Source organism: Phocoena sinus, chromosome 9, assembly GCF_008692025.1.
Source record: "Phocoena sinus isolate mPhoSin1 chromosome 9, mPhoSin1.pri, whole genome shotgun sequence".
Lineage (NCBI taxonomy): Eukaryota > Metazoa > Chordata > Mammalia > Artiodactyla > Phocoenidae > Phocoena > Phocoena sinus.
The window spans coordinates 6,074,795-6,091,101 of NC_045771.1; the positions used below are offsets into that span (position 1 = coordinate 6,074,795).

The following is a 16,307-nucleotide window of genomic DNA, read 5'->3' on the forward strand; positions in this document are numbered from 1 at the left end:
GCACCAGGCCTGGAGGTGGAAAACCAGGCAGAGTCCCCGGCTGTGCCGCTCCTGTGCGGCCTTGGGAAGTGCCTCCATCTCAGTCCTAGGAGATCTCATTTGCAAAATGGAGATGACACCTGCATACCGGAGAAGACTGCAAAGGATTGCAGAGGCCTCGTGACCATCTCCAGCAGGCAGGTGAGGAAGGTTAACTGGTGGAACACTGCACAGCCCACGGTCCCCATCCTCAAAGCAGGAGATCCTGGTCACCTCCCCTTCCCGCTTCCATAACCCTAGAGCTCAGCTCCATGCACCAAAATTAGCTGCCCCTCACCCCTGGCCTGCGTGGTGGAAGTTGGCTAGGCGTCAGGAGGAATGCTCTCCACTTCAACTAATCTCGAGTTACCTGCATATTAAGAAGAGAATGGGGGCAAGCCAAAGGGTCCTAAGTGGGTGTTCAGGAGATGCTGAGCGGAGACACAGGAGTTCTCAGGGCCCCGGGCCTGCCTCCCCCAAGCTAGGGCCTCCTTCCCCCTCCATTCCTGAGGTTCTGAGGCCAGAGGCCCGCTGACAGCTGCTAGGGAGGGCTCACAGTCAAATGTACGGCGTGGACACTAAGAGCTCATTAATCCACCTCTCCTGCCTGCTCTCCCTGTGGCCTTACTCCCTCTGATCCAGCCGGCACTGCACAGAGAGTAAGTTCTCAAATGCAACCGGCTCTCAAATACGACCTGCCGGTTGGCTTCTACTTCAACCCTCTCGTGACAGCCCATCTCCTGCAGGCTTAAGGGTCACCCTCGTATGGTCTTCCAGAACAAGGTGAGGTGTAAATGAATTAATACAGGATAAAGCATTCAAAACTCCCGAACCAGGGTCCTCCTGCCTGTCCCCCGTGGACTCAATGCTCCAGGCACGCAGACCAGCCTGCTGTTCCTTGAACCCCGACCCTTGCCACCTTTGCCAACCTGTTCCCTCTGCGTGGAGCATCTCTCAGACCCTGCGCCTGGCACACACATTCAGTTAAAGAAATAACTGGTAGAGGAAAGTTAGGGTATGTGCCAGCCACAGGGTGTTGACAAGCGAGGACCGTCTTATCTATACGGTGTCTTCCACCTGGCAGAGAGCTGGAGCGCAGTGAAGGAGGACTGAATGGGGGGTGGGGAGGCTGCATCTCAAGGCTGCCCAAGTTCCTGCAGGCTTGGGGTCTTGACAAGGCTTCCCCAGTCTCTCATCTCCGCCCTGCTTTTCTTAAAACCCGGCCTTATTCCTGCCACTCCCAATCCCCCCTCTGGCACCTCCTACTCGCTGATCCATTCACCTTCAGGGTCTAGAGCGCTGGCTCAGCCCCTTCTCTCCCCTCCTGCTCTCCACCGTGCTAGATGCAACTGGACCACACGGTAGGAGCTAAATAAATGTATCTGGAACAAAATGCAGCTTTCCCAGGCCACCGGCACCCACACTGATATCCTCTTTTTCAGAACTCCTAGAGCTCTTCTGAGCAAAGTCCTAAATAACCAGTCCCCCACCAGGCACTCATTCTCCAAACCAGCTAATTACCAGAAGGGGCCGGGGAAGTTACAAATGCAGATCCCTGGGCCGCCATCCCGAACCCACGGAATCAAATCCCTTGGAGGGAGCCTCAGAAATGCAGACTCGAGCAAGTCCCACAGGTGAGAATTAGCAGCAGGTTGGGGGATGCCCACCCCGAGGAGCAGGCAGAAGGGCATCAGCTCAGGAGAGGGCTTCTCTGTCTCCAAAACGTACACCATTCTGCTCTCTGCATCAGAGCGCTGTTGCTGGGATCTAGTCACAGCACACAGACGAAACGGGACAAACTCTAGAGCCCTGGGCAGGCCTGCAGGGAAGGCTACAGATGCTGAGGCCGCCCCCTCCAACTGCCCCGCCCACAGCTCCGGACCCCCTTCTCTCTTCAGCCTAATTTCGAACCAGACAGGAAAACCCGCACCTCTTTTTACCTGAGTCCTTTCAGAATGTTACCAAGCCGGGAGCCCACAGAGGCAGGCAGACGGTGCCTCTCCAAGGAATTTCACTGCTTAAAAACCCCTGGGGGAAAACCAAGGGCCACGGGAACAAGTCACCCAGTTGACAAAGCCGGGTGCCTGCCACAGCAGTAGCCTCCCGGGGCCACAGTCCGCTTCCAGGCCCTCCATGCGGGCCTCCCCTTGGGCAGACCTCCCCAGGTTCACATCGACTCAGGGACAAGCCTGCCTTTCCAGGCCACCTGCTGGGACCCCAAGGGCTGCTTCTCCCAACACCTCATCCTGGCTTCCGGCTCACTTGGCCCAGCACCCCTGTGTTCTGTATGCCCAGACTGTCCCCCATCTGGACCAAGGCCTGGTTCCTTCGTGTCCTCTTTCTAGGACATAGCCAGGACACCTGAGCAAGCCCCGGGAGCACCCCTCGCTGCAGGTCCCTCGCTTCTCTGAGCCTCGGTGTACCCACCAGGGAGGTGAGAGTGGCTCAAGGGCTCCGCACGCAGTAGGCTGTCTATCCCTCCGTCCCAGCTCCTGGTGACATTCCGCTCGTTCCTTAAGACCGTAGGGTGGACAGGTTTTCTCCTTCCTTGGCCTTTGGTGGGAAAAGGAACTCCCTCCCTCCAGATCCTGTCCTGAAACACAGGAAAGCTCAAAGTTCCTCTGCTTCTTCCTGCCCTGGCCACGGGGTGAGAGGGGCTGACAGAAGCAGACAGAGAGAATACAGGAGGGCAAGGTGCCACCACGCTTCCTCAGTCCCAAATGCATCCCGACCGCATCTCCGCAGTCACCTTCAAAGCTCAAACGCACCCTTCACTAAAGTATTACTGAATGAGGCTTCTTACACACTAGGAAAATGTCATCCCTTTCCCCTAAGAGGCTCACCCCTAGTAAACACAGGATCAGCCTCCCAGGCGATGAATGTGTTTATGTAACAGTCTCGACCCAAGTCCGCTGGGCCCTGGCAGGGGCCTCGGTCAGGCTCAGAGAGTGAGCACGGAAACGCCCGCCAGAGAAGCTGCTGCCCTCCCTCCACAGAGAAAGAAGGTGCCGACGCTGCTTTGCAGGACAGCGGCAATATGGTTTGGCAGATGGGGAGAGGAAGGATATACGGCAGAAATTGGAGAAGGAGTTTTCTGGGTTTTTTTTTTTTTTTTTTTTTGATGCCTGCCTACAGCAGAAAAGCTGGGGCGACAGGAGTGGGAAAGCAAGGGTGAGGTGGGTAATAAAGATGGGTTCCAAGAGAGAGGCTGGAAAAAAAAAAGGGGGAGAAGAAGAAAGAGGTGGGAGGCCTTGCCAAGAAAGAGCAGGGAAGTAGGGACCAGGAGAGCTGGGAACGGATGTGTGAGGAGCAGCTGGGCCCTGGTGACAATGAAACATTGGGTCCCAGGATCCGCAATGGTGATACCAAGCTTCCAGGCTAAGCAGACGGAATGTGGGGTACTTCCAAACCGCAATGGGGAAGCTGGTCACGGGGGAGGGCTCTAAGAGGGGAAATTCCGCCTATCATGTTGAATTCAAGACGGGGGTGAAAACCCAAGTGTGTCCCAGGAACTCTGGCCTTCACATCACGGAAGATGCCGGGCCAGAGACCTCCTGAGCTCGGGGGGGGGGCGGGGGTACTGTTAAGGAAGTGGGAGTTAGATGTGGAATCCGGCCAATCCTGCCTCTCCCTGCTCTGGACGCCATCCCTCACCCCTCCTGGGGCTGTCCCACCCCCTCCAAAAGGGGCTGGGAGGGGTGGGGGAGGCATCAGGAACTTACTTCCTCTGGGGAAACAGGGAAGCTGCAGGGAATGGCATTTCTTCCCCCCACCCCCCACCCCTTCAGATCTAGGAGGAAATATTGGTCATCTCCTCTCTTTGGGGCCCCTGGCTCACACAAATGCCATCTCCTGGTCCCCAGCCACACGGATGATTCAGGCCATTTACTCAGATCCATGCTAATGAGTTTTTTTCTGTCACCTAATTAGTTCACAGTGAACTCGGCCTTCAGAGGAAAGAGATGCGATGCGAGAGAGCTGGGAAAAGGACAGAAAGAAGGCAGATGGGAATGCTACAAGAAAAGAGCAGGACCCCAGCTCTAAATGGGATCCCCTACCCCCAAAAGACCAACTATGCCTTCCTCAGCCACGGGGACCTCTGAAAGCAGAAACGGGGTGTTCAGGTGAAGGACACCCCCAACAGCCTCACACAATGAGAGAAAGATGGGAGTGTGGCCCTAACTCTGAGGCCCAAGTACTAGACAGGGCCCTGCCCACAACTCCAAGTCATCAGCAAGAGGCCTTGCACTCTGCCTGCATTTCCGAACCCACCACCTGCTGGTGGGCGTCCCCCTGCAAATGGAGCCGGAGGACGAAGCAGATGGCCCAGGGCCAGGCCCATCTGCCCCACATGCGTTCAAAGGTCACCACGCCGCTGGGGTGCCTGCCGGTGCTGCCCGTCCCCACCACACCCGGGGTCGTGGTACATCTGCCAGCAGCGTGCACCCACTTCCTCTGCCCCTCAGTAGCCGAAGTCCAGGGCCCAAGAGCCTAGAGAAAGGAGCGCTCAGTGGCCCGGGGTTCTAGTCCCCGACGCCTGGCGCTGTGTCCCTGGAGGTCGGTCAATGCCCACCAGCTCCGAGCCCGCCTCTCGAGCGGCTCCCTTGGAGAGCAGCGGCGGGTGTCCGGCGTGCGGGGGACCCAGCGAAGGCGCCACTGGCCCGGCCGGGGCTTCCCACGCGGCCCCGGCGCCCAAGCCCCGCGCCAGGCCTGGCCCGCGCCCGCCGGGCCGCGGCAGCGTGGAGGGTGTGCGTCGGAAGAGCGAGCCTCGGCGAGCGCCACCCTCCGGGACCCGCGGGCGCTGGGCCCGGGAATGCTGCCATCCACTAACGGGAGACTCCGATCCACCGCTCCGCTGCGGGCAGGGCCGGGACAGCGGCTGAGACGCCTCTCCGGCAGCGGCCCCACCTCCCGGCCCGCCGAGGCCCTCCGCCGCGCCCACCCTACCCGGCCATGCCTGACCAGACCTGGCCTCTGGACCCCGGAACCTCTGTGGTTCCGAGCGCACCCGTCCCCGGAGCGACACCACCCTCACGCCCTGGAGCACTAAGATCAGAAAACCTGTCCCCTGGCACGGGACCTGCCCCCAGCCCCAAAGTGTTCCCGGACGAGAAATGGCGAAGCCTGGCCGCCGGCTATGCAGCGCCAGCGATCAGCAAACCGCGTGGCCCCGACCTCAGGCGCGCGAGGACCCCCAACGGGGAGAGCGTGGCCGGAACGGGCCAGCAAAGGCCCCGGCCGGCGCCGGAGAAGCCATCGCACCCCAGCTCCCGCAGCCCCCGGCTCAGCTCACCCTCGATGGAAATGACGTGCTCCCGGATCTGGTTCTGCAGCGCCAGGTCCTCGATGCGCTCGATCAGGTCGTAGATGGCGTAGATATTGGGATGCACGGACTCGAAGCGCTGGATCTCGGCCCGGATGGCCGCCGAGTTGGAGAGCGCGAACTGCTGGGGAGGCCCGCCGGCCAGCTGCTGCGAGGGGCCGCCGCCGCCCCCGGCCCCCGGCCCTGCGCCGCCGAACTGCCCGCCGCCCCCCGCGCCGCCGCCGCCGCCGCCCCCCGGCGCCGCCAGGCTCGGCTGCTGCTGCGGGCTCTGCCCCCCGCCCGCCTGGAAGTTCATGGTTCCGGAGCCGCGGGGCCCGAGGCGGGCCCGGCCGGATCCCTGGGCGGCGCGGCGGCAGCGGCAGCGGCGGCGGGCGGGCGGGCGCGCGGGGCTGGCGGGGCCGGGACTAAGGAGCCGGCGGCGCGGGGCTAGTGCATGGGGCCGGGGGCCGGGGGCCGAGGCCGGGAGGCGCCGCCGCTCACGCTGTGGCCACCGCTGCCGGGCGCTTCCCGGCGCCGCGATCCCGCTGCCTGGGAGCAGCCTCCAGCGGCAACAACAACGGGACCGGGAGCGCGCGGCCCGGGCCCTCCCCCCGCGTCATGCGCACGCACCGCCGCCCCCGCCGGCTCCAGCACACGCAGCCCGAGCCCCCCTCCCCGCCGCCCCCGCCCCTCCTGCGCGCGGGCCCCAGCGCCCCCGCCCCTCGCTTTGCTCGCTGGCTCTGCAGCCTCCACCCCCGAGCCGCGCGCTCCAGCCCCAGCGGCCGGGCCCCTCCCACCCAGCTTCGGCCCTTCCGCCTCCTCTCCAGGCCCCACCTACACCCGCCGCGAGGGCCCCTCGCTTCGAGAAGACAGCTGCACTGCCCCCCTCCCGGCCCCGGCTGTCGCTGTCGCCTCCCTGCGCTGGTCTGGGTGGGGTGTCCGATCTCTGGGCAGCGCCCGCACAGTGCCCTGCGCCCGAGGGTACTGATGAACGCGGCTGATTGGCCGAGGAGGGTCGCCAGGCCAGGCCCAGTTGCGCCTCCCTTACATCGCCCTGCCTTCAGTGCGGCACAGGCTCCCCTGTCCCAGGGCCCTGAGGTCAACCCTAGAGACCACGCCGACCCAGGGTTCTCTCTCAGGCCCTGCCTGGACTCTCCATTGCCGGCTGCAGCACCTAGGCTGGAAATCTGGATTCCCGGATTCTATTTCCAGTTCTTCCTGAGGAGAGCTTCATCTGCGGGGCCCTTGGAAATGACACTTTAAACAACAACGTCCCCACACTTATCTTCCAGCCTCTCCAAAAAGACACCCACTGCCGGACCGGGAGAGGACCAGTGAACACAGCTGGACCCCACTGAAAGGGGGAAGGAAGAAGAGAAAGGAATCAAATATTATGCCTTCTTTCCCACTCACCCCATTCAAGACATGCACCAGAGTCCACATGACTGTCTCAATTTTCTTTGTCCTCTCTCCCTTGTCTATCCTGTGTTCCTGTCCACTCCTGGGGCCAGGGAGTTCCCTCAACGTTCTAGTTCCTCTGCATCCCCATTGCTAAAGCTGTATGCAGTTCTGCTAGCCACCCCCCCCAACTTTTCTGAACCCCATAAGAGGGGGCATTTGCAGAGCACTGGTCCCAGCCAATCAGCCTGCCAGGGCTACACCCCGATGTCCTCTGGCACAGTCATCCTTTTTACATATCCTTCCACTTCCCAGGCCAAGCTGGGTCTTTTCCCAGCAAAAAGTTGCTCACCATTCAGCTACCTACACAACTCTACCCCAGTACCAACCCAGTCACCATTCCTAAGTTTCTTGTACCTTCCAAAGAAGCTGGTGCGAGCTAATCAACACCGGGGGCCTCCCAAACTCCTGAGGGATGTGGGTTCTACGTACCTGCTTGACCTTCAGAATGTCTTGCACCCTCTCTGGGCTTCATCTGCAAAATATAGTGGTTGAACAAATCACCTACCCTATGTTCTGTAAGTCTAAGAGCAATATCTAACATATCTTTTAGAAGCTTCATTAGAATTGACAGCAAGAAGTTGCACCAGGTACCTCCCAGTAGAGCTGTTGAGGGTAAAGAGTCCCTCAAAAATGTTGCCCCGGCAGCCAGCACATACCTGTTTTAGCACTGGGGGGCTACTTGTCTCCTTTATTAGTATATGAGCCACATGAGGGCAGGGATAGAGTCTGATTCATTGTACTCCCAGCATCTCACCCAGTGCCCAGCACACAGTATACACTTAAAAAATATTTCTAGAATAAATGAATAATGAAGGAACTAGAAATAAGTTAGTTCTTTATATTATAAATCTAAACTGACTGTCCCAAGGCAACATTTGGAGTGCTTGCTCCCACAAGTAAGCATTTGCTATCAGAACACTAGGGTGCATTACTTTTTTTTTTTTTTTTTTTTTTGCGGTACGCGGGCCTCTCACTGTTGTGGCCTCTCCCGTTGCAGAGCACAGGCTCCGGACACACAGGCTCAGCGGCCATGGCTCACGGGCCCAGCCGCTCTGCGGTATGTGGGATCTTCCCGGACCGGGGCACGAACCCGTGTCCCCTGCATTGGCAGGCGGACTCTCAACCACTGCGCCACCAGGGAAGCCCGGGTGCATTACTTTTAATCAAGACTGGTCTATACAATCTAGGATGTAAGATCTCTGTGCCTCTCTGTGGCTATAGAAGCCCAGAGGGAGGGAAAACCCATGGAAATTAACTGGCCCGGGCCAGGCCGAGGCTCAACATCCCCTGTACAGCAATACTCTAGGGACCTAATTTCTGAGGCCAGATTTGGGTGGAGGAAGTGTTCTAATACCAAGTGAACAGATACCTGCTGTGTGACAGATCCCCTACATAGTTTTCACACTTGTTTAATAAAACACCTAATTTTTTCCTTACAATTGTCTTATGAGGTATGTTTTAGGAACGAAAAAATTTAGGTTCAAAGAGATTCAATAACGCACACAAGGTCATATATTTGATAAGCACAGGATAAGGGATCAGCATTTGTGCCAGGTTCCAAAGTCCATGCTTCTTGCACAGTCTTACAGGGGCAAAGTGGAGAAGGGGACCAGGTAAATAAGGCAGCCCAAGCTGCGGTGGCCAGCCCTGAAGATGGATATCCTCAGCCAGCCTGGTGGGGCAGCCCAAGGCTACTGGGCTCTGGGCTGAAGAGTCAATTTGGAGGGTCCAGGATGCCTTCCGGCGTCCACTCTGACTTAAGAGTAGGCCGGGGTAGGGTCCACCTGAGCTCCCCAAAGGCTGCATCTCGAAACACCGGTGCTCTGACACGCTCCAGCTGACGTTAGTTTCTGGAGTGATACATGCCCTGGCTGCCCGAGGGGGAGGGGGGGGATGCTGCTGCCGCCGAAACCTCTGCGGGCTGGAACAACCCCCAGACACGCCCCCACCAGCCCCTCAGCGATTTGCTGGCACCGAGACCGGGCAGCCGAGCCCGCACGTGGGTCCGCAGGGCGGAGGGCGGGGACTGCTCACCGTGCCGGACTACAAGACCCACAATACTCCGGGCTGCGGCGGCGGCGCAGCGGCAGCGGGGAAGGCGCGGGGTGCGGGGGGGGGGGTGCCTTCAGGTGTCTGCGACCTCGCCACCTCCCGCCCGGAAGTGCCTGAGGGTCCGCTATGGGGCTGGCGGAGCCAGGCGGTGAGTCCCTGCGCCTTGACCGTACCCACCCCGCCGCCACCTCAGAGGGCCCCCGCTCGCCCCGCCCCGGGATCGCCCTCGCCCTCCCGCCACTCGGGGGTGGGTGTGGGGGGCGGGAAGATGGGAGGGGTGATAGAGGATCAGGGTGGGGAGGGCGAAGTCTCGGATTCCCGGCCGAGATCTGGGGTCCTGCAGCAGGCTGAGTTTGGAGAGGCTTCCAGAGGAGGCGCGGGGTCGGGCCGCCTCGGGGTGGGGTTTGAGTGCACCAGGAGGGGCCGAGTTGGCTGGGGGGTGGCAGCCCTCGGAGGTTCCAGTTTGCCAAAGGGCGCAATTTGACTTTTGGCGTAGGGAAGCCTTGGGAAGCGGTCCCGTGTCGCGGGACGGGGTTTGGGTAAATGGTAACCGGGAGGTGTGTGTGTGGAGAGACCTTTTTCTTCCCCCTTGGAGAAACTTCAGCGACTGAAGAGTAGATAAGCTTTGGGTGAAATAGACGAAGGAGTAGATAAACTTTGGGATGACCTAGACGGGAAGAATAGGTAAGCTTTGGTGTGAAGTTTGGTGGAGGTTGAATTTAGGGGAGACTCGCTTAGAAGGTCAAGGCCCTGACCTCGGAATAGGGTTTGGGTGAATTGGGCAGCTGGTTGAAGACCTGATCTCAGGTTACAAAAAATTAGGACTTGGGATTTGGTGATGGGAAGGGGTACGTGGGGCAAGTTTGGGGTAACTGGGTGTCAGAGCGGTCCGTGTCCCACGGTGGGGCCCGGGTATGTGGGCAGAGGTCTGAGGACTGTGGGAGAGTTGTGGTGGGGTGGGGTCTAGGAGCCCCCCCCGAAATTCAGAGGGCTCTTGGCGGGTGAGCCAGCCCCTCATGGGTTCTTTGTGCCTCTCCAGCTCGGTAGCGCAGCGGGCAAGGCAGGTGCCATGGCCCTGATCGAAGGGGTGGGTGATGAGGTGACCATCCTTTTCGCGGTGCTTGCCTGCCTTCTGGTGCTGGCTCTCGCCTGGGTCTCAACACACACTGCCGAGGGCGCTGATCCACTGCCCCAGCCGTCAGGGACCCCAGCACCGACACAGCCCAGCGAAGCCATGGCGGTCACCGACAGCATCAGAGGGGAGGCCCCAGGAGCTGAGACCCCTAGCCTGAGACACAGAGGTCAGGCTGCACAGCCAGAACCTGGCGTGGGGCTCCCAGCAACACAGCCACCTCCAGACTCCCCCCAGGAGCCCCTAGTACTTCGGCTGAAATTCCTCAACGATTCAGAGCAGGTGGCCAGGGCCTGGCCCCATGACACCATTGGCTCCCTGAAAAGGTAAGCCGGGAAGAGAGGACAGGAATAAAGTGCTAAAGAGTGGGGTGGGAATGATCACAGACCTAGAAGGGCCACTGAGGATATCAATATCTGAGACTTATCCCTCCGTTTATAGATGAGGGAACTGAGGCCCCCAAATCACACACCGTATTGTTCCCCTGAAGCAGGAGGGGCCCCCTTAGAGGCCTTGACTTGGGTGGTAGGTGGAGGACAGAGGTGAGGGTGGGAGAGTTATTCCGGGCAAGGGGCCAGGATTGCCTGAGACCTGCTCTATTACCCAGGTCGCTCTCTCCTCAGGACCCAATTTCCTGGCCGGGAACAGCACGTGCGACTCATCTACCAAGGGCAACTGTTAGGAGACGACACCCAGACCCTGGGCAGCCTTCACCTCCCTCCCAACTGTGTTCTCCACTGCCACGTGTCCACTCGGGTGGGTCCCTCACACCCACCGTGCCCACCGGGGTCAGAGCCAGGCCCCTCCGGGCTGGAAGTAGGCAGTCTGCTGCTGCCCCTGCTGCTTCTGCTGCTGCTGCTGCTCTGGTACTGCCAGATCCAGTACCGGCCCTTCTTTCCCCTGACCGCCACTCTGGGTCTGGCCGGCTTCACCCTGCTCCTCAGTCTCCTGGCCTTTGCCATGTACCGCCCGTAGTGCCTCCACGGGCTCTTGGCAGTGTTGCTGGCCCCTCCGGACCTTGCTCCCCACGACACGGTGGCAGTTGCTGTCTGCCCAGGCCTGCCTCTCCGACCTGCCTCTTCCCACTACCCTGGAGCCCAGCCCTGCGCCGCAGAGCACTCCGGGGACCAGCGGAGGCCCCTCCCTGCGACCTCCACGGCTCTGGGCCGCCCCCCGGGGCAGCTGGCCCTCAGCACCCACTAACAGTCGGCTCCTCCGGGTCAGACAGCTGCTGTCGCTGCCTGGGCCCTGGGCACAGCCGGGCCACGCCCCTGGGCCCTTCTTAGTGTTCTGCCTGAGAATCCAGCCACCTCTAGTCCCTGACAGCTCCTTGGGCTGATTTAGGGACTCGAAGACTGAGGGGCTGGAGAAGGGGAGCTGGGAGGGGTGGAGGGGGTTCTCTGGAACATGTGCAGATTAAATGTGAAGTTTTCACCCTTGGTGTATGTCTGCGTTTGCGGGCCCGGGGGCCGGGGAGCTCTTGCCCACTGGGAGACAAGGCATGAAGGGCGCCGACCGGGCACTTCGCTCTGCCCAACCTGCCCAGCCCGGCCGCTGACTCCCCGTCACCTTTTCATCCCAGCCTCAGCCCCTAGCCCTTTGGCCCCGCCCCGGCCCCGCCCCATCGCCGCGCGCGCAGCTTCCCGGAAGCAAGGGGCGGGGCGCGCGGGGACTGACGGGAGCCACGTCTTTGCTGGCCGAGGACTGTGCCGCGGTTGGCGTCTGGGCGGCGATCCGGGGGCTGCTGGGAAGATGGCGGACTCGGTGGCCCCCCGATGAGGAGGCCGCGGGGGGAGCTCGGCCCCCGGCCCCCGAGACCGACCGAGGGAGCGATCTGCGCGGGGCCTGGGGAGCCATGTAGGGGTGGTGCCTGCGGGGCGGGCCGCGGGAGGGCGGCGGGAGTTGGTGTTGGCGACCGTGCCCACGGTCTCCTGGCATCCCCGGGCCGGGTGGGCGTTGGGGGAGGGCCCTGACACCGCCGACTCCGCGCCATGGCAAAGCTGAGCCCTCGGGCTCCACGGGCGCCCTCCAAGGTGGGCCCTGCGTTCTCGTTTCACGGGCGAGGAGACTTGGGCAGAGAGACGAAGCCACTTGTCCAAGGTCACACAGCTGGTAAGTGGGAGCACCCAGCATGGAACCCAGGACCGTCCGGCTGCGGAGCCCGCGCTCCACCCTCTGTGCCGCCGCCGCCTCCTGCGGGAGGGGGAGGTGGTCGGGAGGGCGTATCGTCGCGGCGAGCTGGGCTCCAGGCTGGGCGCGACCACTAACCAGATTCGTGACCTCGGGCTTAACGTAACCCCCTCGCCTCTCTGGGCCTTGGTTTCTCCACCTGTGAAATCGAGGTAATGCCAGCCCTGCCTCCCTCCTCATAGGCCTGTAAGGAGGACGAGAGGGGATAATGCATGTGGAATTGCTTTGTAAATAGCCCTACGCTGAGCACACTGAAGGATTACGATTGCTGTTTCAGAGGATGGAAGAAGGCAGAGAGGGGCGGGTTGGGAAGTGGAGCAGAGCAGTCACAAAGAAGGGTGAACATGAGTCAGGGTTGCTCTGACCCCAGGCTCCACCGGATGGGGAGCGAGGTGAAGAGTAGATAGCTGGTCTTTCTCACCGTTGGAGAATACCTCACCCCCTTTTCTGGGCCACCCCTCAGGGTCTCCATCACCCAACTCCATGCTTCGAGTCCTGCTCTCTGCCCAGGCCTCCAGTGCTCGGCTGTCTGGCCTGCTGCTGCTCCCACCAGTACAGCCCTACTGTCTGGGGCCCAACAAATGGGGAGACCGGCCTCCTGGAGGAGCCCCCCATGCAGGCCCTGTGCAGGGGTTGCAGCGGCTTCTGGAACAGGCGAGGAGCCCTGGGGAGCTGCTGCGCTGGCTGGGCCAGAACCCCACCAAGGTGCGCGCCCACCACTACCCTGTGGCACTTCGTCGCCTGGGCCAGCTCTTGGGGTCTCAGCCACGACCCCCTCCTGTGGAGCAGGCCACACTTCAGGACTTGAGTCAGCTCATCATCCGAAACTGCCCCTCCTTTGACATTCACACCATCCACGTGTGTCTGCACCTTGCAGTCTTACTTGGTGAGGACGGTGTCTGGGGGGGGGGGGGGGGTGGGCGTTAACGGAAGAATAGAGAAACAGCAGAGGACCCGAGATCGCTGACAGAACGCACCCCTCGGGCTTGCCGGGAACGGCACATACGCGCCACACTTGCTGCTGCGCCCCTGCATCCGTGGCAGACACCGCGAGTCAAGCAGCAGGTGTTGTGCTTAGCTAGGGCGCCACCCCAGGTCCCTTCTAATACGGCGCTCTAGGAAGCCCCTGCAGTTTGTTACCACTGGCAAGAGATGAGAACTCACTCGCCTTCTTTGTATAAGGCCGTCCCCACAGACTGTTCTGATACCTTAGTGCACGTGATAGCTCACATTTCTCTAGTGTTTCCACGTGCTCTGTAGCAAACCTTCCAGCCCAGAAAACAGAGATGAGAAGGATTGGGGATTCATTAACTAAACCAGGACTGGAGCAGAGCAGAGCGACTCCCTGTTGCTAGGACTGCCTCCTCTGACCCTCTCCTCCTCAGGCTTCCCATCAGATGGGCCCCTGGTGTGTGCCCTGGAGCAGGAGCAAAGGTTCCGCCTCCCTCCGAAGCCACCTCCCCCTCTGCAGCCTGTCCTTCGCGGTGGGCTAAGGTTGGAAGCTGCTCTCAGCTGCCCCCGCTTCCAGCGGCATCCACAGCATCACCTCATCCGCAGCCTGGCAGGTGCTGGAGGGGGTTAAGGTTCATGGGAGGAGGGGAGCTGAGGCGGAGGCAGGTGGTGTCTGGTGGAATCTAGTTGAGGTCTGACCTGAGGGTCCGGTGTGATGAGCTGTTCTTCGCAGAGGCCAGGCCAGAGGAACTGACGCCCCACGTGATGGTGCTCCTGGCCCAGCACTTGGCCCGCCACCGGTTGCGGGAGCCCCAGCTTCTGGAAGCCATTGCCCACTTCCTGGTGGCCCAGGAAGCCCAGCTCAACAGCAAGGTGGGATTACCTCCCACCTTCCCATGCTCCTCTCCTACTCATCCCATCCTAAGACACCTGGCAGGCCTAACCCCCACCCAGCCTGATTGGCTGCTTCTGTCTGCAGCAGACAACCCAGTTAGGCTCTCTGCTCTTTCCCGTGGGGTTCCACCTTTGCTCACACCCTCGCTGGCTTGTCCAGCTCCCCAGCATGTATGCCTGGGTTGTCTGCACTTCTCCAAACACTTTTTTAAAAAGATGTTGGGGGTAGGAGTTTATTAAGTTATTTAATTATTTTTGGCTGTGTTGGGTCTTCGTTTCTGTGCGAGGGCTTTCTCTAGTTGTGGCAAGCGGGGGCCACTCTTCATCGCGGTGCGCGGGCCTCTCACTATGGCGGCCTCTGTTGTTGCGGAGCACAGGCTCCAGACGCGCAGGCTCAGTAGTTGTGGCTCACGGGCCTCGTTGCTCCGCGGCATGTGGAATCCTCCCAGACCAGGGCTCGAACCCGTGTCCCCTGCATCGGCAGGCAGATTCTCAACCACTGTGCCGCCAGGGAAGCCCTGCAAACACTCTCAGCCCGTCTTAGCTTGGTTGATCCCACTCTGCTAAGTCTTCAGGGACAGAACCCACAGCCACGTCTCCTCTGCTTGTTTGAAGACTAATCGCGTGGAGCTCAAGCAGTGCTTACACTGTTGAGCTTCTGGTGTGTGTGTAGAGGGATTGTTCTGCCTTTATGGTGATGCTGTAAGCTTGCAGGCCAAGCCTCCCTGAGGTCCAGCTTGTAAAGGATACTGGAGAACCGCTTCGCGCTGGGTGATGGGCTGCCCTTGCTCCGCAGGTGGTACAGAAGTTGGTCCTGCCCTTTGGGCGACTGAACTACCTGCCTCTGGAAGAGCAGTTCATGCCCTGCCTTGAGAGGATCCTGGCTCGGGAAGCAGGGGTGGCCCCCCTGGCAACTGTCAACATCTTGATGTCACTGTGCCAGCTGCGGTGCCTGCCCTTCCGAGCCCTGCACTTTGTTTTTTCCCCAGGTTTCATCAGCCACATCAGTGGTGCGCAGACTGGAGGGCTGGCTGGGTCCCGGGGAGCCAGTGGGCAGGGGAAGCAGGGTCGGGGTCTGCACCCCAGTAAGTCTTGTCCTGCTTCCCTGCAGGCACCCCTCACGCCCCGATTGTGCGGCGCTACCTCTCCCTGCTAGACACGGCCGTGGAGCTGGAGCTCCCGGGATATCGGGGTCCCCGCCTTCCCCGAAGGCAACAAGTGCCCATCTTCCCCCAGCCACTCATCACCGACCGTGCCCGTTGCAAGTACAGGTGGCTGGGGCAGCTCGGGGGAGGGGAGGGGAGGGGAGCGGCCCGCACGCAGCACATTCTGTGCGTGCTGCTGCGCCCTAGGCAGTCGGAAAGAGCGGAGCAGCAGAGGCATTTCCCAGGGCCATGGAACTAGGCGGGAGGGAGCTAGAACGAGTGTCTTGGGGGCTTTCCTGATACCGGTGTTCCTCTCCCCCTCAGTCACAAGGATATAGTAGCCGAGGGGCTGCGCCAGCTGCTGGGGGAGGAGAAGTATCGTCAGGACCTGACCGTGCCTCCAGGCTACTGCACAGGTGAGCTCCGGGTGGGCCTGCGGCTTGCCAGGACACGGAGCCTCCGCTGAAGGCCAGCAGCTCTCTCTCTCCATGCCCTGCAGACTTCCTGCTCTGTGTCAGCAGCTCTGGTGCTGTGCTCCCCGTGAGAACCCAGGACCCCTTCCTACCGTATCCTCCCCGGTCCTGTCCCTACACAATCCGTGACCCTGCCCAGAGGTAAGGGAAGAGGGTGGGAGAGCCCTGCCTGCCTTCATAGACAGCAGCTCTGAGCCAGTCACTTCTCCTCCAGGGTGGTACTGATGCTGCGGGAACGGTGGCATTTCTGCCGGGATGGCAGAGTGCTGCTGGGCTCACGGGCTCTGCGGGAGCGGCATCTGGGCCTGATGGGCTACCAGCTCCTGCCGGTGAGAGCCCTCCCCACGCCCACACACTCAGCTAGTACCCCTCCCCTGGCCGGCCAGGCCCTGGGGTAACCTGCTACCCTCTCCCCCTGCAGCTACCCTTCGAGGAACTGGAGTCACAGAGAGGCCTGTCCCAGCTCAAGAGCTACCTGAGGCAGAAGCTTCAGGCCCTGGGCCTCCGCTGGGGGCCTGAAGGGGGGTGAGGGCGTGCACATGGGTTCAGGATGCCCCCCCCATTGGGGGATGGACAGTTTGCACTTTGGCTCCCTCTGCTTTGATTTGTCATTAAAGTTCCTTTCCTTCCCCATTGCACATCTCGTTTCTGGGACAGAGTGGGCTGGAATCCGTCACCTCTCTTCCATT

The 16,307-nt window shown here is 60.9% G+C and overlaps 3 protein-coding genes across 13 annotated transcripts in view; 2 read left to right on the forward strand and 1 right to left on the reverse strand.

Moving 5' to 3' along the window:
- AGAP3 (ArfGAP with GTPase domain, ankyrin repeat and PH domain 3) overlaps nt 1-5,944 on the reverse strand; it is a 56,619-nt gene extending 50,675 nt beyond the window's left edge. The window contains exon 1 of one of the 5 annotated variants that reach the window (XM_032643260.1): nt 5,312-5,942. In XM_032643260.1, the coding sequence (XP_032499151.1) occupies nt 5,312-5,636 (325 nt within the window). In that variant the 5' untranslated portion in view covers nt 5,637-5,942. Of the gene's footprint in view, nt 1-2,445; nt 2,465-5,311 lie in introns of those variants that run through there. The other 4 variants (XM_032643261.1, XM_032643262.1, XM_032643267.1 and 1 more) reach the window with 4 other exon arrangements.
- A 2,933-nt stretch (nt 5,945-8,877) lies between these two features.
- TMUB1 (transmembrane and ubiquitin like domain containing 1) lies at nt 8,878-11,399 on the forward strand. 2 transcript variants are annotated; one of them, XM_032644049.1, is made up of 3 exons: nt 8,878-8,981; nt 9,873-10,291; nt 10,589-11,399. In XM_032644049.1, exons 2-3 carry the CDS (start codon nt 9,903-9,905, stop codon nt 10,938-10,940), a joined length of 741 nt encoding a protein of 246 aa, XP_032499940.1. In that variant the 5' UTR covers nt 8,878-8,981; nt 9,873-9,902; the 3' UTR covers nt 10,941-11,399. The 2 variants fall into 2 exon arrangements, with proteins under 2 accessions (XP_032499940.1, XP_032499941.1); XM_032644050.1 differs by lacking the exon at nt 8,878-8,981 and adding an exon at nt 9,161-9,517.
- Nucleotides 11,400-11,635: 236 nt separating this feature from the next.
- Nucleotides 11,636-16,251, forward strand: FASTK (Fas activated serine/threonine kinase). Of its 6 annotated transcripts, none has more exons than XM_032642799.1 (10): nt 11,636-11,822; nt 12,619-13,041; nt 13,541-13,720; nt 13,840-13,979; nt 14,797-15,010; nt 15,112-15,271; nt 15,470-15,561; nt 15,645-15,759; nt 15,833-15,947; nt 16,040-16,251. In XM_032642799.1, the coding sequence occupies exons 1-10, from the start codon at nt 11,741-11,743 to the stop codon at nt 16,145-16,147; spliced, it is 1,629 nt and encodes a 542-aa protein (XP_032498690.1). In that variant the 5' UTR covers nt 11,636-11,740; the 3' UTR covers nt 16,148-16,251. The 6 variants fall into 6 exon arrangements, with proteins under 6 accessions (XP_032498690.1, XP_032498692.1, XP_032498693.1 ...); XM_032642797.1 differs by having other exon boundaries at nt 11,682-12,077; XM_032642798.1 differs by lacking the exon at nt 11,636-11,822 and adding an exon at nt 11,832-12,077 and having other exon boundaries at nt 15,112-15,265.
- Nucleotides 16,252-16,307: the final 56 nt, after the last annotated feature.

Excerpts from the sequence above, each read along its gene's own strand:
- FASTK (XM_032642797.1), top strand. The coding sequence starts at position 11,957 with ATGGCAAAGCTGAGCCCTCGGGCTCCACGGGCGCCCTCCAAGGTGGGC. Across the intron at positions 13,721-13,839 it reads CCTCATCCGCAGCCTGGCAG|AGGCCAGGCCAGAGGAACTG; the intron begins GTGCTGGAGGGG and ends TGTTCTTCGCAG. Across the intron at positions 15,760-15,832 it reads ATCCGTGACCCTGCCCAGAG|GGTGGTACTGATGCTGCGGG; the intron begins GTAAGGGAAGAG and ends CTTCTCCTCCAG.
- TMUB1 (XM_032644049.1), top strand. The coding sequence starts at position 9,903 with ATGGCCCTGATCGAAGGGGTGGGTGATGAGGTGACCATCCTTTTCGCG. Across the intron at positions 10,292-10,588 it reads ACCATTGGCTCCCTGAAAAG|GACCCAATTTCCTGGCCGGG; the intron begins GTAAGCCGGGAA and ends CTCTCTCCTCAG.